This window comes from Fusarium sambucinum, chromosome I (assembly GCF_050947815.1).
Source record: "Fusarium sambucinum isolate potato_lamoka chromosome I, whole genome shotgun sequence".
Classification (NCBI taxonomy): Eukaryota; Fungi; Ascomycota; class Sordariomycetes; order Hypocreales; family Nectriaceae; genus Fusarium; species Fusarium sambucinum.
In genome coordinates this window covers 2,981,621-3,007,932 of record NC_139294.1, presented here as the reverse complement: position 1 = coordinate 3,007,932, position 26,312 = coordinate 2,981,621, and the positions used below count along the sequence as shown (strand labels likewise).

General features: G+C 49.1%; 11 protein-coding genes across 11 annotated transcripts; 5 read left to right on the top strand and 6 right to left on the bottom strand.

Moving 5' to 3' along the window:
- Nucleotides 1–459: 459 nt before the first annotated feature.
- FSST1_003699 (phosphatidate phosphatase PAH1) lies at nt 460–2,860 on the top strand (the record flags this gene model as incomplete). The annotated part of the gene is made up of 2 exons (XM_083229801.1): nt 460–919; nt 969–2,860. The coding sequence occupies 2 exons, from the start codon at nt 460–462 to the stop codon at nt 2,858–2,860; spliced, it is 2,352 nt and encodes a 783-aa protein (XP_083087129.1).
- Nucleotides 2,861–3,318: 458 nt separating this feature from the next.
- On the bottom strand, nt 3,319–5,933 carry FSST1_003698 (trifunctional histidinol dehydrogenase/phosphoribosyl-AMP cyclohydrolase/phosphoribosyl-ATP diphosphatase; the record flags this gene model as incomplete). The annotated part of the gene is made up of 2 exons (XM_083229800.1): nt 3,319–3,512; nt 3,566–5,933. 2 exons carry the CDS (start codon nt 5,931–5,933, stop codon nt 3,319–3,321), a joined length of 2,562 nt encoding a protein of 853 aa, XP_083087128.1.
- Nucleotides 5,934–6,542: 609 nt separating this feature from the next.
- On the top strand, nt 6,543–7,307 carry FSST1_003697 (chromatin modification protein; the record flags this gene model as incomplete). The annotated part of the gene is made up of 1 exon (XM_083229799.1): nt 6,543–7,307. One exon carries the CDS (start codon nt 6,543–6,545, stop codon nt 7,305–7,307), a length of 765 nt encoding a protein of 254 aa, XP_083087127.1.
- Nucleotides 7,308–7,814: 507 nt separating this feature from the next.
- FSST1_003696 (mitochondrial processing peptidase) lies at nt 7,815–9,466 on the bottom strand (the record flags this gene model as incomplete). Its single annotated transcript, XM_083229798.1, has 5 exons — nt 7,815–8,202; nt 8,254–8,939; nt 8,991–9,068; nt 9,119–9,244; nt 9,320–9,466. The coding sequence occupies 5 exons, from the start codon at nt 9,464–9,466 to the stop codon at nt 7,815–7,817; spliced, it is 1,425 nt and encodes a 474-aa protein (XP_083087126.1).
- A 466-nt stretch (nt 9,467–9,932) lies between these two features.
- On the top strand, nt 9,933–12,893 carry FSST1_003695 (glycoside hydrolase superfamily; the record flags this gene model as incomplete). The annotated part of the gene is made up of 6 exons (XM_083229797.1): nt 9,933–10,585; nt 10,655–10,853; nt 10,907–11,120; nt 11,179–12,189; nt 12,241–12,633; nt 12,685–12,893. The coding sequence occupies 6 exons, from the start codon at nt 9,933–9,935 to the stop codon at nt 12,891–12,893; spliced, it is 2,679 nt and encodes an 892-aa protein (XP_083087125.1).
- A 508-nt stretch (nt 12,894–13,401) lies between these two features.
- Nucleotides 13,402–15,243, top strand: FSST1_003694 (IMP dehydrogenase/GMP reductase; the record flags this gene model as incomplete). Its single annotated transcript, XM_083229796.1, has 3 exons — nt 13,402–13,861; nt 14,053–14,998; nt 15,051–15,243. The coding sequence occupies 3 exons, from the start codon at nt 13,402–13,404 to the stop codon at nt 15,241–15,243; spliced, it is 1,599 nt and encodes a 532-aa protein (XP_083087124.1).
- An 891-nt stretch (nt 15,244–16,134) lies between these two features.
- On the bottom strand, nt 16,135–16,916 carry FSST1_003693 (PLAC8 family-domain-containing protein; the record flags this gene model as incomplete). The annotated part of the gene is made up of 3 exons (XM_083229795.1): nt 16,135–16,573; nt 16,630–16,744; nt 16,802–16,916. The coding sequence occupies 3 exons, from the start codon at nt 16,914–16,916 to the stop codon at nt 16,135–16,137; spliced, it is 669 nt and encodes a 222-aa protein (XP_083087123.1).
- A 1,169-nt stretch (nt 16,917–18,085) lies between these two features.
- Nucleotides 18,086–18,989, bottom strand: FSST1_003692 (N-terminal L-serine N(alpha)-acetyltransferase NatD; the record flags this gene model as incomplete). The annotated part of the gene is made up of 3 exons (XM_083229794.1): nt 18,086–18,374; nt 18,479–18,802; nt 18,859–18,989. 3 exons carry the CDS (start codon nt 18,987–18,989, stop codon nt 18,086–18,088), a joined length of 744 nt encoding a protein of 247 aa, XP_083087122.1.
- Nucleotides 18,990–19,294: 305 nt separating this feature from the next.
- Nucleotides 19,295–19,727, top strand: FSST1_003691 (LYR motif-containing protein 2; the record flags this gene model as incomplete). Its single annotated transcript, XM_083229793.1, has 3 exons — nt 19,295–19,390; nt 19,449–19,589; nt 19,653–19,727. 3 exons carry the CDS (start codon nt 19,295–19,297, stop codon nt 19,725–19,727), a joined length of 312 nt encoding a protein of 103 aa, XP_083087121.1.
- A 280-nt stretch (nt 19,728–20,007) lies between these two features.
- Nucleotides 20,008–20,394, bottom strand: FSST1_003690 (mitochondrial 54S ribosomal protein bL36m; the record flags this gene model as incomplete). The annotated part of the gene is made up of 2 exons (XM_083229791.1): nt 20,008–20,097; nt 20,185–20,394. 2 exons carry the CDS (start codon nt 20,392–20,394, stop codon nt 20,008–20,010), a joined length of 300 nt encoding a protein of 99 aa, XP_083087120.1.
- Nucleotides 20,395–20,924: 530 nt separating this feature from the next.
- FSST1_003689 (uncharacterized protein) lies at nt 20,925–23,251 on the bottom strand (the record flags this gene model as incomplete). The annotated part of the gene is made up of 2 exons (XM_083229790.1): nt 20,925–22,318; nt 22,363–23,251. 2 exons carry the CDS (start codon nt 23,249–23,251, stop codon nt 20,925–20,927), a joined length of 2,283 nt encoding a protein of 760 aa, XP_083087119.1.
- Nucleotides 23,252–26,312: the final 3,061 nt, after the last annotated feature.

The window sequence follows — 26,312 nt, the reverse complement described above, 5'->3', positions numbered from 1 at the left end:
TAGTGACGTCTTCACCTGATCTAAAAGACTGGGCGACTGGGGTAAAAAGAAGAGAGAAAAAAAAGAACCTAGGCCCGCTCAACCACGAGCCAGCGTCTTTTTGTAGGTACTGGGTACCTCCATCCACTGGCTCGACCGAACTGCTCCCCAACAATCCGCATTCCATACCGTTTTCTTGTCTAATACCAGACAGAACTTTTAACATTTCTTCTACATACCTCCCATCTTAGCAGTGCGCATCTACTCTTGCTCCCTATACTCAGATAAACTTCTATAGGACCCGGGCTCTCGCTCCTTGTTGCCGCATCCTCTCCTTTAGAACCCTGTCAGCTTCATAGAGCCCCTACGGATCGTCGTCCAACCTCCCCGCGACAAACCGCCTCTACTTCTCCAACTTGCGACCAAAAACGACAAGATCGCGACATACAATATACTACGTCCTCTGTCGTCAGAGGCAAGATGCAATACGTACGAGGTCTCAGCGAGTCCGTGTCGACAGCATGGAATTCAATCAACCCCGCGACTCTTAGCGGCGCTATTGATGTCATCGTCGTCGAACATGAGGATGGCTCTTTAGTCTGCTCTCCGTTCCACGTCCGGTTTGGAAAGTTTTCTCTCCTACGGCCTTGGGATAAGAAGGTCGAATTCAAGGTCAATGGTGTTAAGCAAAGTTATTCCATGAAGCTCGGCGAGGGTGGCGAGGCCTTCTTCGTTTTCGAGACCACAGACAGGATCCCACAGTCATTGCAGACATCACCTCTTGTTTCACCTGCTTCTAGTCCTGCAAGCAGCCCGCCACTCAATGCCGAACAGTCTGATGCTGGACTGCAGGAGCCAGAGGCGTTTGAGCTAGACGCTTCCGAGTCCAAGCCCCGACGACCGCCTCCTGCTGTTCTCTATAAGAAAGAGAACGACAATGGTGCGTTTGCGCTCGCCGTTCACAGAATACCAGGCTAATACTAGAGCAGGCTTGATCACACCTCTCTCGACCTCACCTGAATTGCCCAGCGCCCGCCCTGTGTCCGGAGACTGGTCTTCAAAAATAACACGGCCACACAGCGACGATGTCCTTCGACCAAGCGCTCGGAGCCGAGGCCTGGACGGCAACAGCTCTGCCGACGATGAAGAACACTTTGCTTCGGAGAGATCTGCCAGTCCTCCACCCCTTTCCACCGGTGAGGCGCTTCAACGTGCCAGGACGTTGTCTAAAGGACTGTCTGCTGCAAGCATTCCCACGAAAGTCACTGACTCTGGCGATCTGATGCTGGATATGACCGGTTTCAAGGGCAACGAGGAGGACATCCTCCGTGCTGAAATCCTGGCCCGGCAGATCCTTTCTGAGGAGCTGGACGGAAACTACGACATCGGCGCTCTTTTCGGGTTCGATGAGCAAGGAAACCTATGGGTCTACAGCAGCGAGGAGGCCAAGCAAGCTGCTATGAACAAGACCATTGAGGCTTCTCTGCAGTCGCATCGCCGCTCTACTGCTGCCGATGCTATCTCGGACCCTGGATATCAAAGCGACAGCAGTGATGCAACCGCTTCGCCCATGCCCCTGCATCGACGTACCGAGTCCGATGCTGGTCCAATGGACTTGCAAACGCCTCCTCGCACGCCCCCAGGCCCTTCACGACACTCAGGTGATCCTAACAGGAACTACGCGAAAACCTTGCGGTTGACTAGTGAGCAACTCAAGGATCTTCAGTTGAAGCCAGGCGCGAACTCGATGGCATTTACTGTTAATCGAGCTACATGCAAAGCCAATATGTATCTCTGGAGACATGAGACACCCGTTGTCATTTCTGACATCGACGGCACTATTACCAAGTCAGATGCTCTTGGCCATGTGTTGAACATGATCGGCCGTGACTGGACACACTCAGGTGTTGCCAAGCTGTACAGCGATATCTCCGCCAACGGCTACAATATCATGTATTTAACCAGTCGATCCGTCGGACAATCAGATACAACTAGAGCATACCTGGCTGGTATTGTGCAAGAGGGTTACAAAATGCCCCCTGGCCCAACAATTCTGTCCCCAGACCGAACAATGGCTGCTCTAAGGCGAGAGGTCTATCTCCGCAAGCCACATATCTTCAAGATGGCAACTCTCCGAGATATCAGAAACCTGTACGGCCCAGACCGTACCCCGTTCTACGCTGGGTACGGAAACCGATTGACTGATCAAATCTCTTACCGAACCGTCGATGTCCCGCGAAACCGCATCTTCACCATCAATTCCAATTCGGAAGTCTCTTTAGATCTCTTGACTCTTAACAAGCTCAAGATGAGCTACGTGAACATCAACGAAGTTGTTGACCACTACTTCCCTCCTGTAAGCACGCTGGTAAAAGGTGGCGGCGAGGAGTATACCGATTTCACGTACTGGAGAGACGACCCTCTCGCAGTGGCCGACTTTTCGGCAAGCGAGAGTGACGATGGCGAGGACGAGGATGACGACGATAACGGCCCAGGAGTACCTACCAGCGAGTATGGAGATGATGAAGAGGAATATGATGACGAGGATGTCGAAATTGATGAAGACGTGGATGAGATTGGCGAAGGACTCGCCGACAGCTACATTTCTCGTGCATCCATGGACGAATTTGCCGAAGCCTCCAGTGTGTTGGGTGGCAGCGTCGATGAGGAGAAACTGAAAGCGTCTATGACACGCGATCTGAAGGAAGCTTACGACGAGGACGATGAAGACGAAATCTACGAAGATGGCGAAGAAGGCCATGAAGAGGGCGAGAATGCCTCCACTGCTACCCCTCTTGGAAAGAGGAAGGCAGCCGATCTCAAGGAGGATGTTCTCGCCCAGCACATAACAGGGGTTGGTCATCTCTCCGTCGAGAAATGAAGTGAAGTCAAGGAAAGCTAAGTATTACGAACAGGCCACCGAGGCTGTTGCTGTTGCCCCAGAAAAACAGTAAGACGTGACGGATTCAAGTTTGTTTTCGAAGTCTTTTTTCCCCCATAGACAGCGATGTTGGCTTAAGCACTCCGTACGGAAAGTAGACAGGGAATGGGAGAAGGAACAGGGAGAAGGCTTTTCAGGCATACTAAGGCATAGCGCGGCGTTATCATTTTGTTCTACTTGTATTCGAGGCATACTGTGCAGACAAAAGCTTTTGTTGTTTGACAGGCTAAAAATACTGCTTGAGGGTCCTTTATGTTTTGAAATATTACAGCATTTTAAATCGTTTGCATATTGAAATAACTCTATTCCCAATCCCAAAATCCCTTATCCTAAAAGAAATTATCATTGACCACATCTATCCTCTACATACGCCTTTTGTATTTTATATTCCTGATCTACTACTGTTGCTTCAAATAGTTGAGTCGAATCTCAACTGCTCTTCTATGAGCCTCGAGCTCCTCAACCTTGGCTAGTTGCATAACAGCAGTGCCGACGTTCTTGAGACCATCGGCAGTGAGGTTAGAGCTGGTAATGTGCTTCTGGAATGAGCCCAGGTTGACGCCAGAGTATTGCTTGGCAAAGCCATATGTAGCTACGGTATTAGTTAGTAATGGAATATATGACATTGTGAAAGAAAGAACTTACGCAATGAGTGGTTGACACCCGCAGAGTAGTCGCCGACACTCTCAGGAGTCCAGTGACCAATGAATACACTGCCAGCGTTCATAACCTGGTCGACAGCCTTTTCGGCATCCTTGATTTGAAGAATGAGATGTTCAGGGGCATACTCGTTGCTGATGCGCATGGCCTCCGCGATGTCCTTTACTTGGACAGTAACAGAGTGGGCAATAGAGCCTCGGACGATGTCAACACGAGGTAGTGCCACAGCTTGCTTATGGACTTCATCCTCAATAGCTTGAAGCTCTTGTTCACCAAGGTCAACAGCAATCAAGATGACCTGGCTATCGACACCGTGCTCAGCTTGAGAGAGAAGGTCAGAGGCAACGAAGGCAGGGTTGGCGTCCTTGTCAGCGACAACAAGAACCTCTGAAGGACCAGCAGGCATATCAATACCCACGCCAGCGTTGGTGTCGTTGCTGACATGCATCTTGGCGGCGGTCACGAATTGGTTACCAGGTCCGAGAATCTTGTCAACCTTAGTCACGCTCTCGGTACCATAAGCAAGAGCAGCGACGGCCTGGGCACCTCCGGCCAAAACAATGCTCTCAGCACCAACCTTGTGGGCAACGTAGACGATCTCAGGGGTGATGCGTCCATCGGACCGAGGGGGCGAAGCAAAGACGATCTTTTGGCAGCCAGCAACCATGGCTGGCACACCAAGCATCAGAGCAGTACTGGGAAGGACAGCAGTTCCACCGGGGATATAGAGACCGACGCGCTCGATAGGTCTTGAGAAGCGGCTGCATACGATGCCAGGCATGGTCTCAACCTGAAGAGACTTCTCCTCCTGCTGAGCAGAGTGAAACTTTTTGATGTTCTCGAAAGAGACATCGATGGCCTCGATAGTCTCAGGAGAGATGTCCATCAATTCCTTGGGGAAGGGAGCCTTGAGAACAGGAGACGTCAAAGAGGTGGCCTTCTCGAACTTGTGGGTGTAAGATAGAACAGCCTTGTCGCCACCGGTTCGTACTTCCTCGATGATGGGCTGGATGATCTTCAGAATAGCGTCAGGTGATTTCTGAGAAGGTCTCTTGAGTTTCTCCACAAGGTCAGCCTGGGAGATCTTGGTAGAATCGACTCGCTCCATGACGATACGCCCATCAGCAGGCTTTTCGGCTTCAGGTTGTGATGACTTGGCTGGAGCCTCCTCGTTCTTGATGCCCTCCTTTTCAGCCCACTTGCCCTTGGCATTACCTGTTCTTCGCTTGACCTTGAGGCTCTTGGCGTCCAGGTTGGCCTCAATATCAGCGAGGCTAACGCCAGCACCAACAGCCTTGGTCAAAGCAAAGTAGATCAAGTCTGCAGCCTCAAAGGCGATGTTCTCCTTGGTCTTGCCATCGCATAGCTCTTCGGCCTCTTCCATAATCTTCGCTCTGAGGAGCTTCTCGTCTGAAAACAGACGGGCGGTGTAGGAGCCCTCAGGGGCAGACTCCTTGCGAGACTTTAGTGTTTGCTCAAGTGCAGAGATACCATTGAGATCTCCAAAGCACCCAAACTGCTGCAGGTGGCAAAAGCGACCCTTCTGGTTGACTACGAACTTGATAGTATCGTTGTCACAGTCGAGACCAATTCGCAGCAACTCCTGGGTATCGCCAGAGGTGAGTCCCTTCACCCAAAGACCACGCTTGCGACTCTGGTAAACACCGGTTTGCGTTCGTAGAGCTTCCAGAATGCTCTCTTCGCTGGTGTAAGCGAGACCCAAAGCGATTCCTGCGTCATCGGTGACAACAGTGGGGATCAGTCCATCAGTTCGGTCAGACTTCCAGTATGAGGCGATAAGTTTCGATAGCAATAATCGGGTCGAATCGTGCTTATCGGTTGTTAATCGTGCGGAAGAGATAATTGGGATCGCATTGGCCTTCTTGGCCACCTCGATAAATTTTTCGATGTCAGTTTCAGGAGTAGGCTTGACATAGAGATTTTTGATCTGCTTGGACTGCGCAACTTCAATGAACTTTTCAACGTCACTTGACGAGACGTCAAAATCTTTGACCAATAGACCGTGCTCAGTAGCTGCAGAGAGAATGAGTGACGACACAGCGGGAATGACTCTGGCGCCATATTGCTCGTACTCTGAATAAGATTCAGAGGTAACAAAAACCGTTCGTACTCCGCTATCGAGCAAAGCAACTACATCGTCAGGGTCGCTTAAGCCTGTAGCGTCCATGTGAACATTGATGCCAGCGCTGGGACGGCCCCAATCGTTGGAGGCTGATTCATAGAATGGAGCACCGAGAAGAGCGACCTCTTGACGGCTAAGGCCATCGCTGGCAGATTGATCGTTGGGACTGGCAACGCTCACCAGGAACGGCAACGGGAGGGTTGTCTCCATGTTGTAGTGAGGTAGAGAAATTGAATTGACGTCGAGTGTAGTCAAGATTCTGCCGCGAAGATAAGTTGTCGAGATGTTGTTAATTTATGAGTCAAGAAACCACTCGGGAAAAAGTTGATGTAATGACTTTGAGTACTCCTGCATCGGCGTTTGGTGGGGCAGACATTGCCCCTCCATATCTCTTTCCCTGCCAGACGCCTCGAAATCAGGCTTGTCCCAGTGGATGATATTTAAGGTGTGGTCTGTGCGAGGAGTCGCGAAAGAATCTCGGATTATTAAAACCTCCGAAGCTACGCGCATGCCACGCTGAAGCTCAGTCGCAAAGCATAATTCGAGATTCATGAAGTAGGCTTGGCGTATTGACTTCGCTTTTCAACGATTGCCTAAGCTCTGACTTGATTCTTTTCCTCTTCCCTTTCCAACTACCGCCAAAATTCATTCCAATCACAACACACGCGTCAATTAATATTAATCAGTCTAAATTCAAATACTACGCGCGCAATCATCTCGACCATTTAACGACCGGTCGCACCCTTGATACCCTTCTTCCACCCTTGGAAAGCCTAGCCAACTCCCTTTCTATCTCCAAGACATCATACCATTATCAAAATGACATCAAGCCAGCCGCAGACCAATGGGGTTCCAGCCTCATCGGCAGGAACTTCTCAGACAGTACCAAATACACAAACTACCACCACCTCGTCTAGCCAACCTGCAGCTACGGCCTCGCAGAATGCCCCCCCTCCCCCAGCGCCATCAACAACCGCTCCTAGGCCGCGCGACTCTCGTCTCATCGAGCTTCTCCTCACATCGCAAGGAGTCACCGCTTACGAGCAGCGCGTACCTCTTCTCCTTCTCGATTTCGCATACCGCCACACATCTTCTGTCCTGAGTGATGCCCTCCACCTCTCTGGCGACCCATATGTTACGCAGGCAGGCTCCAAACCATCAGCAAACGCCGGAGCTATCTCGGCGCCGGCAGGTGACGCTGCGGTGACAGCCAACGCCGTCAAGCTTGCCATTGCAGCCCGACTCAGTTATCAGTTTCGCGGAGGAAATGCCGGCGGGGGCATCAGCAAAGAATACATGCAGGAGCTTGCGGGCCAGCGGAACAAGGTTGCACTACCAAAAATCGTACCAAGTGAATGGGGTGTCCGACTACCAAGCGAGCGATTCGTACTGAGCGGGACGAGCTGGGGTCTTAAGGATGTATGGGATGAGGACGACGATGAAGAGATGGACCAAGGGGGCGATGCCATGGAGGGCATTGAAGGGCCTGAACCCGAGGATATTGGTGGAGATGGTGTGGAAGGCGGTACCGTTGAGGACATGTTCGGTGAGGATGTCGACGAAGAAATGGCTGAAGAGGGTTAGGTGCCCGTTTTGCCATTCAACAGAAACGCATAGGCTGGAACACATGTGAATGGTGTTAATGTCGTTCGGGACGATTTGGTTAACGGGTAGTGGATGTGTATTTTGCGATGCTATGGAAAGGCTAAACCAGCATAAAGGGGTTAGCCTTACACAGATGGACATTCACGAGATGTCATCAGGAACATTTGGTTGTTCATACCCTCGAGCTGGGCTACGCTTAGAAAACCATCAGGTTTCTGACCCCTGCTCTCTGTTCCAACGATGATCTGCATTAACGATTTGCTGGGTCAACCAATGAACGGTAGTTCGTCGGATGCAGACGACAGCTCATACTTGAAGTCGCCCATGATCAATACGGAGAAAAGTACAGTCAATACACAATTATCACAACTCCGTGTTACCTAGTATGAACAGAGGAAATCTTATGGTACACTAGGCCTGTAAACGGTATCTCATACACTCTATACCCTGGTTTCGATTTTCACAACTCCACTAGCCCTCTATAACTTAAAACTTGGGCTTCATGGTGTTGCGAAGTCTCTGGTAGTCAAAGAGACCCTCAATGGTTCCCACAGCACTGACAGCAATATCACGATCCCAGAGTTTTCGGTTGGCGAAGTCCATAATGTCCTTCTCAGTAATGGCGTCAATCTTGCGCTCAATCTCGTTAGGAGCCATGCGACGGCCAGTGGTGACGAGCTGTCGGCCAATGTCTTCAGCGACAGCGGTGGTGCCGTCAAGGGACAGGAGGATGGAAGCCTTGAGCTGGGCCTTGGCACGCTCGGTCTCTGAGGCGCTGACGTTGGTGCAGAGACGCATCCACTCACGGATAGCGAAGTGGACGAGGTCGTCAACTCGGTCAGGCTTGTCGGAAACGAGGTAGATACCCCATAGACTAGAACAAGTTAGTCACAGTAGAATCGAAAAGCATATTGTCAGAACCTACCCGGTGTCGTTGTAGCTGGTGGAGAAGCTCATGAAGCTGTTGGCAAGATCGTGCTTGTGGACCCAGCCACTGAGCTTGCTGCCCTGGTGGGGAGCCTGGCCAACAGCCTTGTCGTAGTTACCAACAATAGCCTGAGCAACGAGAGCAGTGAAGTAGTCCTCGGAGTTCCAGCTAACACCCTCAACGGCGAGAGCGATGTTGGCAGTGGGCATGTTGTCATCTCGGACACGGACGTCAGAGCCCATAAAGTCAGCCTTCTGCTTGGAGCGGAGGTAGGCGCTGTTCTGGGGGCCACTGCTGGGAAGACCAGAGAAGTGCTTCTCAGCAAGCTGGACAAGCTGCTCGTGGGGAATACCACCGGCACCAACAAGAACCATGCGGTCAGCAGTGTAGTTGTTCTTGATGTAGTCGGTAAGCTCGGTTCGGGTGATGTCGCGGATGTTCTGACGAGGGCCGAGGATGGTGCGGCCAAGGGGCTGGTGCTGGAAAGCAGTGGCGTGGAGGTGATCGAAAACGACCTCCTCAACCTGCTTCTCGACCTCCTCGGACTCGCGGAGGATAACGTCGCGCTCACGCTCGATAGCGGACTGCTCGAGCTTGGAGTTCTGGAGAATATCGGAGAGGATGTCGACACACTGGGGAACATCAGAGTTGAAAGCCTTGGCGAAGTAGACGGTGTTCTCGCGCTGAATGAATGTTAGCATCATTCAATCCCCGTATCCCTTCATCCGACTGACCGAAGTGTAGGCGTTCAGGTGACCACCCATGTTCTCAATCTCCAATTCCAATTGCTGCTGAGTTCGCTTGGCGGTACCCTGGTAACATTGTTAATGGTGAATCTCGGCCAATTGATGGGTTGTCGAACCTTGAAAGCGAGATGCTCAAGGAAGTGGGCGGTACCGTTGTTCTCATCAGTCTCAGCTCGGGAACCGGCATCGATCCAGACACCGACGGTCGACGTTTGCGCAAAGGGCGAGTGCTCGGTAGCGACCTAATGGTAAGAATTGTCAGGGGCATGTTCTGGAGTGGTTCTCAAAGCCAATTGGCCTCGTGCGATAATGCTTACAGTCAATCCATTCTTAAGAGTTGTAGTCTGAGTCTTGCCAACGGTAGAGGGAGTGGCAAAGCCTCGTGTGAAAGGAACGGCGGCCGAAAACCCAGCACGGTTTCGCAGACCTCGCGAGAGGTTCAAAGCCAGTCTCCGGGACGCCATGACGCAGGTTTGGAGGGTCGACGCTGAATTGAGTGGTTTGATGAAATCTTTCGATCTGGCTCGGCTAGAAGCTTTACTGAGATAATTTGCAGCCTGAGCAATAAGGCGAAGTGATTAGTCATTCCGACCGTCTCCGAATCACAGCAGCCGGTTTGGCGATCTGGTCCAATGAGAGGCGCTCATTACTAACCACTTCCAACCCCGTTCTAGCTCCACTATGATCTAACGCCTACCTGTTTTCGTGTGTATTGCTCCTATGACAGAACTTCAATATGAAACGATACATGGCTGCATCAGCATCAACACTGTTTACTGTTATGGTTGCATGATTGCTGTGATTTTATTTTCAAGTCAAAGAATCCATTACAACCCTATTTCGCCAGCGTTTTCTACCTCTAATATTCGATTTGCCAAATAAAAGCATCTCTACTTAAAGTCTGCTCTCATCATTCTTATTTCAACTGCAATGCCGTCTGACGAGTACAACTTTGCCGACGTTTTTCAGAAAATCTACGTCGCTAAACAGAAACCTCCTCCGATTCCGGTTAATGAGAATATGAAGGTTGTTCTACAGAGCTTTCCGCCCCTAGGGCAAGTGACCTCAATTCAAGGCAAAAGTGCCACCCTAACCACTGTTCTCGAGATACCCAAGTCTCGTGCCAGCGAGTCCTGGGAGGTCTCAGCCTGGCACTCCGTAGACGATTCGGCCTGGGAAGATGTACTGCTGCTCTCTATCCAGGAAGTCTCGGCCCCTCAAACTTTGCAAACGTTGGGTGACTCTATGCATCGCTTCTATTTCTCTTCGTCTATTACATTTGAGGCTTCACTCAAGTTTACTCTCAAGTTTCGTCACAGTTCAGATGCCGATTGGAGATGGATCCGCGATGAACAAGGTCTCAATGATGGATTGATTGTCAACACTTCGGTTGGGCTTTCGTCTAATAGCCTGTCCGATCTCATACCTGATATAAACTATAAAGATTGGACAATTAAATCGCAACTGAGCCAATCACCCCGAACTTCGCTTTGGTCGCTGGAGGCAGCCATTGCATCTGCGAATCAAGATGATTCAACTTACAGGGACATTTCAATCGGTACCCCCTTTGGTACTTTTGCAAGGTGAGTGCCATTAACGAGTTTGATAAGCTATCTAAATCTCCAACATCCACCTCCTCTAACCGGGCGTAGGTGGTTCTCTCTTGTCCGGCTGTGGTCACCATGGCTTGCCCCTCGACATGGAAAATCGCATTTCTCTCTCGACAAAGATGGAGTTCTTTGTTGTTTCTTAAGCCCACAGGGCAAGAGTCTCGTGTTTCTTGCTGTCAGCGGTATCGGCCATGTCTTGCCAGTTTTCCGAAGCGAATCAGATGGGAAAATTCAAGTTCATGTGCGTACCCGTAATATGGCTTCCATACCTTTGTGCTTATTCTGACTATCCAGGCTCGGAACGACGGGCTTTCCGATGAGACTGCCACTATCCTTATTTCCGAAGGTGACGATTTCGATTGTGCTATGGCTTCAGTAATGTACCATGCTAGAAACCTTGTTTCGGTCACGAAGCAAGCCAACGAGGAATGGTCCAACGAGCTTTCTGCTTTGGTAGACGACTTCAAACCAGAGTGGCTAGAGCATTGGTTTGACGGACTCGGATTCTGTGCGTTCTTATTCCTATCCATTTTCGGGAAACAGACTGACAGAGTATCGTGATATAGGTACATGGAACGCTCTTGGACAGCAACTAACAGATCAGAAGATATTCGATGCCCTCGATAAATTAGGCGAGCACGACATCAAAGTCTCGAGTCTAATCATCGATGATAACTGGCAGTCGATTGACTATCAAGGTCCCAGCCAGTTTCAGTACGGCTGGAAGGATTTTGAAGCCGAGCCCAAGGCTTTCCCCCAAGGGTTGAAGGCTACTGTATCCCATATTCGAAAGAACCACCCGCATATCCAGCATATTGCTGTATGGCATGCGCTTCTGGGGTATTGGGGCGGTATTGCCCCTGATGGGAAGCTTGCCAAGACATACAAAACTATCAAGGTTACAAGAGAGGAGGCTGACCGTCGCAATCTTCCTTTAGGTGGCAAAATGACAGTCATCGCCCAGGAGGACGTCAGCCGATTTTACAATGACTTTTATAGATTCCTTTCGGATGCTGGAGTCGATGCTGTCAAGACGGATGCTCAGTTCATGATTGATACATGGGTCGAGGCTTCTCCTCGCCGAGACCTCATCAACGCCTATCTTGAGGCTTGGACCATCTCGACTCTGCGTCACTTTAGTGCAAAGGCCATATCTTGCATGTCTCAATTTCCTCAAGCTCTCTTCCACTCTCAGATGCCGACGAATCGACCCACGATTCTGGTTCGCAACTCGGACGATTTCTTCCCCGAGATACCCGCGTCGCACCCATGGCATGTTTGGACAAACGCACATAACGCCATCTTTATGAGTTATCTGAATGTGCTTCCTGACTGGGACATGTTCCAAACTGTCCACGAGTACTCCGAATTTCATGCTGCAGCTAGATGTGTCAGTGGAGGGCCTATATACATCACTGATGTTCCTGGTGAACACGATATGAATCTGATTGGACAAATGACTGGCCTCACTCCGCAAGGAAAGACTGTTATCTTCCGGCCAAGCTCGTTGGGAAAGACGGTGGACCCTTATATTGGATATGACGATGATTTACTTTTGAAAGTGGGAAGTCATCACAGTAAGAGCTACTCTAACTGCCAGCTGGTTCGATGGAACTAATCAGATTTAGGAGCTTCACATACGGGATATCCCATCTTGGGGGTCTTCAATGTCTCTTCCAGGCCCCTGACTGAATTTGTTCCTCTCTCAAGCTTTCCTGGTGTAACTCCAGGTTACTATGTGGTTCGCGCTCATACAACAGGCAAGGTTTCGCAGCCGACAACGCTTGAGGGGTCTGGTTCCTTGTTTACGACTTCATTGCCTGTCCGAGGATTTGAGATACTGTCTGCGTTTTCCTTGACGCCTCTATCCAGTGCCAAGTACGGCGACGTTTTTGTCTCGAACTTGGGATTGTTAGGCAAGATGGCAGGTGTTGCAGCAGTTATTATGAACGATATCAAACAGGAACGTCATAACAATCGGGTTTTGATAGTCACACGTATCAAGGCATTCGGTACACTAGGTAAGTGAGACTCGACCCTGCCTAATGTCTACCACAGTCTCATATGTTTAGGTATTTATATATCTGCGCTTCCCGATCTAACCATTGAGGGGGATTTCTTGATCACAATACAGGAAAAAGTGATACCTCTGCACACAGTGGCTATTTCAACAGTTGACAAATATGTACTTGAGGTCGACATTGGGAAAGCGTGGAAGGATATGGGTCTTGAAAGTCGATGGAGCAATGACGTTGAGGTGAAAGTGCACTTTGGTCTTTGAAAATGATCAACACTACCTAATTACGTGGCGACAAGAAACATTCAGGCATATTACACAAACAGATATATCTGAATTCAATATCTTGATACTAGTTAGTTACCATACAAAAGTTTATAGCGGATAGCTGTCAAAAAGTCAAACATAGGGTAATTTCATTTTTGGGCACCAATAAACCACAAATGGCTAGTGGGGAGGAAAAACTTGCAGCAGCACTGAAGGAGAAAAATGAAAAAGGCACCCCACTTGCCACCATAGAAGCTGACTTGATTGGATGTCCATAAAAAAAGAGGAGGAACTGCCCCTCCATTATCGGCGTCATCCCAGGGTCCCGCGTTCCCATAAAAAACTTTTTGAGGCGGCACCACCAATTCTTTTCTTCTTTCTTTCTTTCGGGAAGAAGCCGTCTATCAATCTTAGCAGTCGATAAAGGCCAGAGCTTGCTCATCGACTCGTCTCGTCTTCGACCTCACCTCATTTTTCTTTGATTCCTCTTTTATATTTGCCAATCATGTCTGCCTCAGTGCTCGACCACACCAAGGCCCTTGAGGTTCTCAAGGAGTACAAGCAAAGGGATGGCCTCGACATCCACGAGCTTATGGACACGGCCAAGCACGGTGGTCTGACCTACAATGACTTCCTGCTTCTCCCTGGCTACATTGGCTTCGCTGCCTCTGAGGTCACTCTTGAATCGCCCATCACCAAGCGCATCACCCTCCGAACACCTTTCGTCTCGTCTCCTATGGACACTGTCACGGAGCACGAGATGGCCATCCACATGGCTCTCCAGGGTGGTCTCGGTGTTATTCACCACAACTGCTCCCCCGAGGCTCAGGCCGACATGGTCCGCAAGGTCAAGCGATACGAGAACGGTTTCATTAACGACCCTATCGTCATTGACCAGAACACCACTGTTGGTGAGGCCAAGGCTTTGAAGGAGAAGTGGGGTTTCGGTGGTTTCCCAGTCACTGGTAAGTTATATCTACAGCCAACTCCATCTCACATCTGGTTGCATGATTATACACCCTTTCATATAACTTTCGTTCCACCGTTAGACAATTGTCAATGTGGAGAAACTATACTATGAACAACCACTTCACATCAATTTTTTCCATGCTCGCATTGCCCCGCACGGGAACAACAGGCTAACTGAAAATTTCAGAGGATGGCAAGCTTGGATCCAAGCTTGTTGGTATTGTTACCAACCGAGACCTTCAGTTCGAGGAGGACCTTGACCAGCCCGTCTCTAATGTCATGGTTAAGGACCTTGTCACTGCTCCTGAGACCGTCACTCTCCTCGAAGCCAACAAGATCCTTTCCAAGTCCAAGAAGGGCAAGCTCCCTATCGTCGACAAGGACTCCAACCTCGTCTCTATGATCTCTCGTTCCGACTTGACCAAGAACCAGCATTTCCCTAATGCTTCCAAGCTTCCCGACAGCAAGCAGCTCCTCTGTGCTGCTGCTATTGGTACTCGTCCTGAGGACAAGCTTCGCCTCAAGAAGCTCGTCGAGGCTGGTCTCGATATCGTTATCCTGGACAGCTCCCAGGGTAACAGCATGTACCAGATCGAGATGATCAAGTGGGTTAAGAAGGAGTTCCCTGGTGTAGACGTCATTGGCGGAAACGTCGTGACCCGAGAGCAGGCTGCTTCTTTGATCGCTGCTGGTGTTGATGGTCTCCGAATCGGTATGGGCAGTGGTTCCGCCTGTATCACCCAGGAGGTCATGGCTGTCGGCCGTCCTCAGGCTGCTGCCGTCTACAGCGTCAGCCGATTCGCTGCTCGCTTTGGCGTTCCTTGTATTGCCGACGGTGGTATCCAAAACGTTGGTCACATCGTCAAGGGTCTTGCCCTTGGTGCCTCTACCATCATGATGGGTGGTCTCTTGGCTGGTACCACCGAGTCTCCCGGTACTTCTTTCGTCTCTCGCGAGGGTAAGCTTGTCAAGGCTTACCGAGGCATGGGCAGCATCGACGCCATGCAGGATAAGAAGGCTGGCAACGGTGGTAAGGACAGCCAGAAGAGCAACGCCGGAACTGCTCGTTACTTCTCTGAGGGTGACAGCGTCCTGGTCGCTCAGGGTGTCTCGGGTGCTGTGGCTCACCGAGGGTAAGTTTTTCCCATGTTGAATTGAATCGAGAAATGCTAACATCGTTAATAGATCGATCCAGAAGTTCGTTCCTTACCTCGCTGCCGGTCTCAAGCACTCTCTCCAGGACAGTGGTATGACCAGCCTGTCTGGTATGCATCAGTGCGCTGAGGCTGGTGAGCTCCGATTCGAGCTCCGCACAGCCAGTGCCCAGTTGGAGGGCAACGTGAACATGGAGTCTTATGAGAAGAAGCTTTACGCGTAATGACATATATTGAAAAATGATGGGATGATGAAGGATTGGGATATGGAAAAAATGGGCTGGTTTATTTTACATGCAATCACTTGCATTGGGGATTTGGGCACAAGATTCAGAAGTGTTTCATCGGGATGAGGATAAAAAGACCCTCGATAAACTGTAGATCTGAATAGGCGTTTGTCCAACCATTAGAGGTGCGACGCGGGCGTTTTGCTGTCTGGCTGTCTGAAAAAATCGACAGAGGCAGAGGTCATGAATGAAAATTTTATTGATACCCTCAGGACACTGAAGTGCTGCCGGTCAGTTTGAGCTGTGATATGAGTGATACGGAAATACAATCAACAGGCCACGACCGAGTATGTTATTCAATGACCAGATTAGTCTACCATTATTAGATGCTTATGTCTTGGGCAACTCAGAAGCCGTGTAGAATGGAAATCACCGAAATATCAAACGCACAGACAGTAATACCAAAGCCAGGCCATTCACTAAAGAGGAAGGCAAGGCGGAAACTTACGGACAAGGGTCTTTCTTCCCAGCGGAATTTGGAAGTTTTAGAGTTTCATTGCTGCCTTTTAACCTTTCAGGCTGTCAAACCTCGCATCGATTCGGTTCACGCAGCTAAGTTGATAAGATGTTTCTTGGTTCAACATTGAGAAAAGAATCGCCTTATTGAAACAAAAAGTGTTTATTATGAATAATTAATAGAGATCATGACTGTCTTTGTCACTGGGTATAATCCGTTGGCGCGTACCCGTCCGCGCGTAGAGTCCTTTCACATGCCAGCTTACTACCAGCAGCCGCTTTCTCACATGCCTTTACTTTCTTTTTACGTGTCATGCCGGTGGTACATCCTTTCATCTCAATCCGTCCCTCCCCTTCTCGGTGTGTGTTTAATTAATACTGGGGCTGAGGCTGGTGAGGGTTGTAAGTCTGCTGAGGTGGAGGGAAGGATCCTTGAGGCTGAGGAGACTGATATCCTTGCTGAGGAGACTGATATCCAGGCTGAGGAGACTGATATCCTTGCTGGGGAGACTGGTATCCTTGCTGGTGCTGATGCTGAGGGAGCTGATAATCAGGTTGAGGAGTTTGCTGCTGAGGGTTGGGCTTCTGGTCCTGGTACTGCTGCTGAGGCTGGGCAGTTGGCATATGCATGCCCTCCTTCTGAGCCTGGTAGCCCTGCATGATAGGGCCATGTGAGAGACGAGCCTTGACCTCGTTGTCTTGCTGGATGAGAGCGCAGCAAAGACACCAGTAACTAACGCAGCAGTCGCTCATGCCGCTACCCTTGATGCCGAATCGCTCACGGATCTCTCCACGCTTCATCATGGAGTAACTAAGTATCGCATGTTAGTTGACGGCTCGAGGAACATGTTTGGTATAGAGTCTTACATCCAACCACAGCCGGTAACACATTGGATGGCAGTGAAAATAAGAGTATCGCTGTTGCAGGTATCGGCAGTTTGCATTGTAGGGTCTCTCATACGGTCGGCAGTTTTACCCAATACTGTGAAAAGGACTGTTAGTTGCGATTATGCCAAGGTCATCTTATGCAGGAACATACAAATGCAGGGACAGAAAGTGCTGAGCATGCAAGAGTCGCAGGGCGAGCAGTTGCAAAGGTTGCTCTGCCATTCCTGGTTCTGGACATTAGGTCCTTGGGAGTATTGCTGAGCCATTGTGATTGATGTGTGAGTCGATTGACGATTGATGGACCGAAATCAAGTAAACAGAGGTATAGGGAGGCCAAGAAGAAAGAGTGTGCGCAGGTTAAGGAGAGAAGGGAGAGGAAAGGAAAGCTTCCGAGACTCGATGGACGATAACAGCACCTTATTATTAGACGAACTCCTACTCTGTACGGACAAACAATCTGACTGACAATCGTCTCGTCTCGGCACGGCAATCGCCTTTCGTTTCAGGCCGGGCGTGTCACAGCCCCGGCTCCTAAAAGCTTCAGCTCTAAGCCTCAGTGTTCACTAGGGCGCCCTTCATTTCAATCCATGATTGACAGGCAGGGTCAGATCAGCAGTGGAGTCAAGCTCTAAGCCAGCTGACGCCTCTAGCCTAAGATGAATCACAGGAAAAGCATCCCTCCGTTACTATAGCTTACTGTTTTGGTATAGTATTGAAACTACCTCACAAATTAGCTGTGCAACCTGTACAACTCTGCACGAAGCCGGCAAGCAGGGTGCCGTTTGTGAAGCTCAACACGGTGTTGCTGAAAAGACAATTCAGCCCGGCTCTGATTTAGCGTCCTAGGGCTGACATGGTTGCAGGGGGGTAATGCTGGCAGAGGGACCTTCGAGGCCCCCTACAGTGTCTAGAGCGTGTCATTGGTAAGGATCCGGGGGAACTTTGCAACGTGCAGAAGATCACCTCCACCACCTTGAGATTAATGCAGCTCAAGTCGGTTAGTTTTCAATTGCTTGCCATGAGATACTGTAGCGAGCACAATCGTATCCAGTCGGAACTCAGGGAGTCAAAGACAACTCTCAGCTCAGGCTTTCACAGGTCAGCCTAGACAAAGTTCGGCCACCATTGCGAAGATTGTAGCGTGGTGATATTCTTAGAAAAAGAGGAACAACCCTTTCAGAACGTCTAACTAATTATAGGATGGTAAACGAGGCTTTGAGTTTGTTCAGACGGGAGAATTAGGTTGATTCGAAAATGATGTTCAGTTCATGTTTTTTTTTTATTCGATCTTTTATTAGCTCTTACATCCACATACATAGCATCGAACTGATCTTGTTATTCTCTCGTTCCACAGCAGGATAAGTCCGTGATACGAAGTTGTCAACAAAAGTAACATGCCACATCCATTGTTACCTCTTATGGCGAAGAATGGATGTTAACGTCCAGGCTGGTGAACTCGTGAATCGTTGACCTTTTTTGCGGCCGTTGGTCGACTCAGTATCACATAGTCGGGTACCACCACCTTTCCTCCTCTTAGTTTCCTCTCCCTTGGGGAATAATCGTCTTTTATGAACCCCAGTTTCTCGTAGAATTTAAGCGCAGATTTGTTGCTCACAAAACACGTGAGCATGGCCTTTTCAATACTTGGTATGTTCTCTGCAACGTCCATGTAGTAACTCATGAGCTGTTTGCCTAGCCCAGTTCTTTGCCGAATACCTGTTAGCCTAACGGTCTCGCATGTTTTATAGTTACTCCGTCAAATTCCGCTGGTGTCTTGATAGAACCCCGTTGGATTGCGGAATGATGCACAGAAATTTGGCTGACTTACCCTTGCAGTTCCGGCTTCAAGTGAATCTCATAGCAATAAACCACGGCTTCGTGGTTCTCAAATGTGGGCATAAAAGACGTGAACCCTTTTACAGTGTCTTGCCTGTCCTTTACCAAGATGTATCTGAGATCTGGCGAGCGCATCTCCTTCTTCTTTGTAGCCGGGTGCCACCCGAGTGAGGAGTTGCGGTAGTCTGTACCGCTTGTCTCATCTACCAAATCGTAACATGCTTCCAAATCCTCATCATTCATACATGTAGGCCGTACAAGACTCAGGGTAAAGGATGCTTCGCTTTGGGGATGTTTCCATTCCGGCCAACCGTCACTGTGACACATATGTCACCAATTAATCTAAACACAGCCCGCACAGTCAAGACTCACCTGAGCTTTAGATACTGTTTAGTAAACTCATCGTCTGAGACGTTGTTGGCGATTTCAATAGGATTTTCTGTCCTTTGTCGTCTTCTTCCTACGAGCCTCTTTGGTTCTTTCGTATCACCCGTGTCTGTCATTTTGATAACTCGAAACAAATCACGCTGGGAGAAGAAGAAGAAGAAGAAGAAGAAGAAAGATATTATAACAAACAGATGCAATGGATGGGGTCTTGCTCAATACGGCCGTACCTGCCACTAATAACTTGTCGGACCCAGGAGCGCTTTCTCTCTGTGGACAAACCAGACCCGTTCGATAGCCGAGGTTCGTCCGACACGATGTGAAATCACCAGTTGAAGCTTTTCATCATCATTAGGTATCACTACAAATTTCGCGTGATGAGCAATTTCATTATTTCACAGCCGAAGAGGTAGTAACCGGTGGAATGGTCCTAACTACTCGTCTGTTGGCTTTTAGCCGCGGCTATGCCACAACCCGCGCAGGCGGTTCTCGTCTTAAGCCTACACTAAGTCTCGACCAGGTATGTTGATTTTCAGTCTGGTTGATTATGAAACGAAAAATCTGATGGAGTTGAACAGTTCATTCAAAGAGGCCGAGTCTTGGCATTCTACCGCACTATTCTGCGCGGTACGAAAAGGATTGCTGATCCTACAACAAGAGCCGAGTCTCGAAGATACGCCCGTGATGAGTTCGAGAGACGTCGCAATGTGGCGGACGCGGTATGTTTTACTCCCTTCCTTCACTTCTTCGTAGCACACGACTGACTGGATCCACCGCAAAAGGCACACGTTCGATATCTCCTCTCAGTTGGCAAAACGGAATGGGAAGGCATGGAGAGGTATATCGATGGCATGTAGCGCAGCAAAGTTGTAATTGTAGTCGTGGTTAGTTGTACATGACGAACAAGCCTTGAATCCCCACCGCGCGCTGTACGGTCTTTCTTTCTCGACCTCTCAGAAGAATATCGCAAGGCTTCCAGTGCCGCCTCATAAGAAGAAGAAAACGACCAGTGTCTTTTGCTCGTCCTATCACGCATTGGGTGTATGTCTCGCCGCCCCCGTCTAGAATTTGTCCAATCCCACAATTCGTTGGATATTATCGTACAGTTTCCTCCCATATCTCATAATTGGCATTTTTTTAACCTTGTCGTTGCTTGTGTCGAGGATTCGCCTTGCAGATGATGTACAAGTGTCCGTTATGTCGCTTGCCGGCCTTCCTTCGAACGACCTGAAAGAATGTGAGCCTTTGATCGAGTCACAAAGGAGACCCGAAGCATCGAAGCTAGAGGTCTTCTTCTTGATTGTTCCTTCTTACCTTGCAGTGCTCGCATCGCTTCTTTACCGAACTTTGGACCTTCATGCCTCGAGTCTGCTGCATCAAACCGTTCCCCAGCGCTCGCGAGATGGGTGTCGTCGCGGGGCTGGTGAAAAGTGCCCAGGGGCCGCGGGTCGCAAAAGCCCCCAGGGCATTGCTCGGGGTCAATGACCTCGCTGACAGCGTGAAAGTGCGAAGAAAAGAGGCCATCGTGGTTTACTTTGGACGGTGACGACTCTTAGCAAAGGTTGTATCCATGGACCGTTGAGGTTTGCTCCATGAGCCGGATCGTCGAATCACGTGCCAAACATTCGCCCCAGAATCCACTTTTCGTCCATCTTCTCTTATCCATGTCCTCAGGGTAGGTAGTTATCAGAAAAGTTGGCGCCATCAGAGACGAAATCATTTATGTTGTTTAGACCACACTTATTAGGTTGTTTATTATTGTGTCGTAAGCCTTACCTAGAGATTAGCTAAAGGTTTTATCACGGGTACACTTAAAACATAAGACTTTGGTGTAAAACACTTCATTTAGCTACCCTTGTGCCGATCTATGATACGTGATTCTGGTTTCCCTATGCCAAGGTCAATCATCTGGCTACCTTCAGGTTACAAATTATTAAACCTCTGGTACCAAAATCCGTCATTACAAAATCATTCCGTTACAGCAATGAAGCCCGTTCGTCTAGTCCCAAGTCCATCAAGTGTCGACAAAAATCACAAAAACCTTCTTTCCTTCCTTACCAGAATCCTTCTTTGACTTTGACGTTAGGTGTCAAGATGTTGCTGCCTGGATGCTCGTAAGGACCAAAGGCGTCCTTGTGCGGTTCATCAAGGCTTCGGTACATTTCAACCGCAGCGCTGAATGTGTGACTGGGCTTGACGCCGCCACGGTTGCGAACAAGCTGTGCGCCTTGGTGTTCATCATAGTGGTTGGGTGTCCCAATCGCGTTGATCATCCGAACCAGAGTGGGCGCCATAGGAGTTCGCATATGAGGCAGGGTTCTCATGTAGAGTACGAGGGATCTCTCTGAGTCCGCAATCAAAGCCGCATCTCGGGCCTTTTGTCGAAGTCCATCTGCCTTCAAGAGAGTAATCAGGCTGGGCAAACCCTGTACACTGTCAAGGTGGCGCTTTCGGTCACGGACGAGCTCAGTCTCGTAACTGGGCTGGTGAAATTCCCCGTCTGGTAAAAGGATCATCGAGGGTTTCGGCTCTCGTTCCACTTTTGAGGTCTTGAACCGAACCAGGTCTCGTCCATCAGCAAGGATAGGAGCATCGGCATTGAATGCCATCGGCTCCCAGTCAGGGTAAAACCCAGACATGATTTCCTTGCCCCAGACTTTCTGGTGATCACTTTCTTCGTCTAGCTTTTCGCGCAGAATGCATCCTGCACAAGTCAACATTTCAGGTCGGCTGTTGAGCGGAGTAGTATAGCCAAAGAATTCGGGCAAGAATTCATAGCCGCATGAGGAGCAGAACGAGAGCTTTGTACCCATTTCCCTGAGGTAGTACTTTGGGTAGTCGCGTTTGAGCGGCTCGAGACCACTTCGAACAGCTTTCAGTAAGTCGTACGTGGCTTGCTTGATGGCGTTCACGTCCTTAGACTTGGCGGCCTTCAAATCGAGAAGGCGATAGAGGCCATCTAAAAAGGCGAACACCTTGCCGGGTACCATAGGAATGTTTGATAGGAATTTCATCAATGCTGCATCTTCGTCCATCAGGAGCCCGATGTTCATTTTGCGGGACTTGAGGACAGCCAACATGATGACTGCAAGAACACCTCGTTGGAACACGTCATTGTTCCCCCCCTTCCAAGTATACCCGTAAGTTTCGAATTCGCCTTGATTCTTATAAGGCATTCCCGAGTGGTATCTGGGATAGAAGTCAAGAGAATCAATGTGGGGGAGGTTCTTCTCATCCCGTTCCAGGTTGACTTCATGGATCAAGTCGAGGAGGAATGTGACATCTCCCAAGTGCAGCAAAGGGCACTCGTAGATGCCAACCATGGTCACATTGGGGCATGCCCGAAGGATGATAGCTAGTAATCGACGATCAAGCAGTGGAGCTTTGTGAAAATGCAGGACTTCAATGACCTGGCTACGTTTGGCAATCGCAAACACTAGAGAAAGAGCTGGTCAGTGTGTAATCACGATAATGGAAAGAGATATGACTTACAGAGATGCATCGTCTGGGTCAGAACAACCTGCTTCGACATGTTGAACTCCTGTTGGGGCGCTGGATCGACAAAATTCCGGAAAGCGTTCATAAGGTCCTCTTGAGCTGGGATCGATTGCGCGAGCTTGACAATGTTCTTTGGATATCCGTAGTGTTGTAGGATGTGCAGGACCTGCTCATCTTCGTTTTCGTCACGTTCAGCATTGTAGCCGTATGGCGACGTGAGACCGCACTCTTCTTGGATGAAAAGTACGAGATTCCGGATGTTGGTACGTGACTGGTGTTCCTCGATGCGGAGCTGAGATAAGCGTCCACGTCCTCGACCGAACTCTTCCTGGGTACCTTCAGGGTTGACGCAAAGGAATACAGAGGATCCGGTGGGAGTCTCGTGATAACTGGCAGTGGTGAAGTCCCAAACGGCCATACCCTTTGACAGCTTGGCCCAAGCAAGGGGAGATGCCTTGGAAAACGACTCGAGTAACTTGATCCCATTGGATGCAAGCATCTTTCCAAAGATCAACCCGTATGTCTGCTCACTGTCTACGATTCCAAAGAGACTCGAAGTCTCGGTGGTGGCAAGACCAGAGTGGGTGTTGGTCAAGTTGATGCCAGTGGTGTCGACCAAGAGTTCTCGAGACTTGACGTAAACGCCTTGGAAATGGGTTGGTTTTCCCCCGTGGATCCTAAGGAACGCATCCCGCGAAGCCGCTCGCTTCTCGTTCTCTTTGAGCTTCAGATTGAATTCCTCAAGGACTTCACGGATTGATTTGCTGGTTACCAAATGATGGTAACCATGCTTTTCGAGACGCTTGGAAGCCTCTTCTGAGTCATACTTGTGGATGACTACCTCAATAGGCGCCAAGGCGGGTTTGCGACGAAGACTAGGCATTTCTATGGAATGTAAGTATGTAAGAGTCGGGGAAAGGGAGGCACGGTATATGAGATGTACTGATGGGGCTAACAAGGTTTTGTAGTAAACAAACGTTGAATACAGGTTGCGTTTGTATATGAGTGGGGTTCAAACAACGATGCAATAAACGTATGAAAATAATTCTCGTACTCACCAAAAATAGAACAAAAAGGTTCCAAAAGACGCCGTGTTTACCTAGGTAGAGTAGAGAGTAGAGTAGGTGCAAGTAGGAATCAGGTTTCTAGATGGGTGAACAGTTAGCACCGAGATGTGTTGCACAGTGGAGCGGAGGAGAGGAGAAGGTAGAGAGAAGGAAAGCATACGATGCTATCGCCAAAGTAGAGATGAAAGAGAAGAAGATGACGGCGATGATGAAGAAGGCGGGAGGATGATGGTGCGAAGAGGGATGAAGGTTATCACGCGATGGTATCTTACCAAAGGAGAGATGTCGGTACCAATAACTTCTGACGATGATGTTGTAGAGGGAAATTAGAAGTGGAGGGAAAGAAGAGAGAAGGGAGAGAAGGGTTGAAGTAGGTGACAAAAGGTGACAATATCAAAAGAGGTCAGTGATTCACTGACCTATCCAAGTCTCAGATTTGCCTGCACTGCATGCAGATAGATGTAGGAGAGAAGTGAAGTGAGGTGGAGTGGAGGAGTGGAGGAGAGGGAGAGGAGAGAGGAGAGAGGAGAGAAAAACTGACTGCTGCTGTCACACGGCAACGAACCGCTGGCCGGGTGCCTACCTTAGTAGCCAGGCAAAAACCGAGCTGCAAAGATGGTATCAAGGCAGTCAACTACATGTATAGAGGCACTGCCAACCAGCTGGAACATCTCCAAAGGATATTGCATAGTGGTTTGCAAGTAAATAGGGAGTGGTCGTATAGATTATATTGCGTTCTGACCAGACAGACAAAAAGGGGTATTTCAGGAACTCAATAATCATGAACAGCATGTTGAATACAACTGATGATACTGCATATTTTATGTTTCTTGTTCACCTAAATGTGCTTGTTTTGTTGCTCTGGAGTCGTGGCACTGGCTGTTGTTGCTTGCCAATGACCTTCTACACTACAGTGCATGATTTCAGGGGACGTCGGTCGCGAGCAAACAACTAAGTAATCGCGTTCTCGAGTCCTCTGACTCGTTTATTAATGTACAAACCATTCCGAGTAGATTGTTATCATCAAAATCCTCCAAGAGACGAGAGAAATCCATCAGGGACTGACTTGTGTACTGTTCTGTTGTTCCCACCAATATCACCAGTCACATGTTCGTCACCTAGCGAACAACATGTGTACCAACAAAGAAAAAAAAACACAATACTAAAGTGCGTTAGCATGAACAAGGCTCAAACATTACACCGCCATTGCTTAGTTGCTCCAACTCGAGAAAAGGGGGGAGGACACCCAGGTTTCCTAACTTTCCCTCGACAAACCCTCTTCCAACCTCGTCCTATCATGCCGACCCGAGATCAGTAGAAGGAATCATCAATATATTCGCATCATCAATAAAGCCGACAAATTCAGATATCCATGGTGCAGTGTACTAATCTCCGTTGAAGCCTTAGACGCAGAGGTCTCGGGGGGAGGGACCGCGATCACCCCTTCCCTTTATACTGCGCACGACACGGTTCTTGAATTAGCAGGTATTCTTCAAGGATCACTGGGTTCAGTTACGAGATCCTACTAGTAGACACACCCGCGAGTAGCATCTCCATTTGCGATACTGTTCCAAAGCTACAAGCCTAAAGATCTACTGAAACGCTGAACGAGCTACATTTACAAGCCGATCAGACGACCCACGTAGCTCCAAAGTATCATCACAACATCTTCTCTGGCTCTACCATACTCGACTCTACCGTACAAAGTAGCTTCGAGTCGAAAGGTAGCCCAAGATCCTGAGACATCGAAGCCTAGTTGACAGCGGCGGATAGGACCGACCCGAACCCATCCATTACGACCCAGAAACAACATGTTGAACTAGAATAACAACCGCGTACTTTTCCATGCATACACGCTCTTGATTTAAACTCCAACGCGCCGAATACTTTTACTATAACCTAACTTCGGCTGCATCGAGAAGCGCGAAAGCGAAGCTCCTCTGGCATACATTCTCAAAGCCAAGCGCTTCTCGAGATGACACTGCCAACGTATTCAGGCCATCTTCGGGGTAGCCTCGCCACAACCAAAACTACAGGTGGAAACCCGAGGCTCAAGCAGGATACGATCGATTTCCAGGAGCCCCTGAGTCGAATCAAGCCAGTATTCTCCTTATCGTCTACATCCAACTGTGGGAATAACTGAACCAAGTAGGGAGACTCTGCCAACCAACTTCTGGCAGTCGAAAGCAACACGAGCACTTCGCTGAAGTTTGAACCTACAAGATATTAAGCAGTTCGTCGTTGAACAAAGACACGAAACAACACGATAGATCAGTACTTCAGAGAGGATATGAGTCAAGGTTGACTTGACCGTATCCGCGAGGACAGCCTTACCCGCACACCCAATAGCTATACGAGCAGGTATTGGAAAATACAATTCTGAGATAACACTGCTGAGGTCACTACTCTTTTTCTCTCGAAAAGGTCGATAATGTATCGCCAGAAATACAAGTCTACGGGGTTAATAAGTCTTGTCAAGCCAGACACCAACTATCTTGACCGTTGCTACGTATCAGGCAGGTCAGCCATGTACAGACAGACATATTAACTAATCTCAGATTAGATCTCGATACAACAATATGGTCTTTCGGAGGCGTACAGAGATGGACATGCATTCTACTCGAATCGTCAAAGAGAAGCCATGACATCTCTCGCACGACATGGTTCCTTGCATTGCACTCCCCAATGGATAGCAGAACAACCTCCTAAGGATTAGGATACAAAAATAAACAGCCTAAGAAGTCTCGTCTAAGTAACATAAACTGACCTACTAATTTTCAGTGTTTCTGATGCCCTACCCAAATTCACCGCCATATGCACGTCCAATACTCTAACTACCATGATAAGAAAGATGCGGGCAAAACAAGCTAATGTATT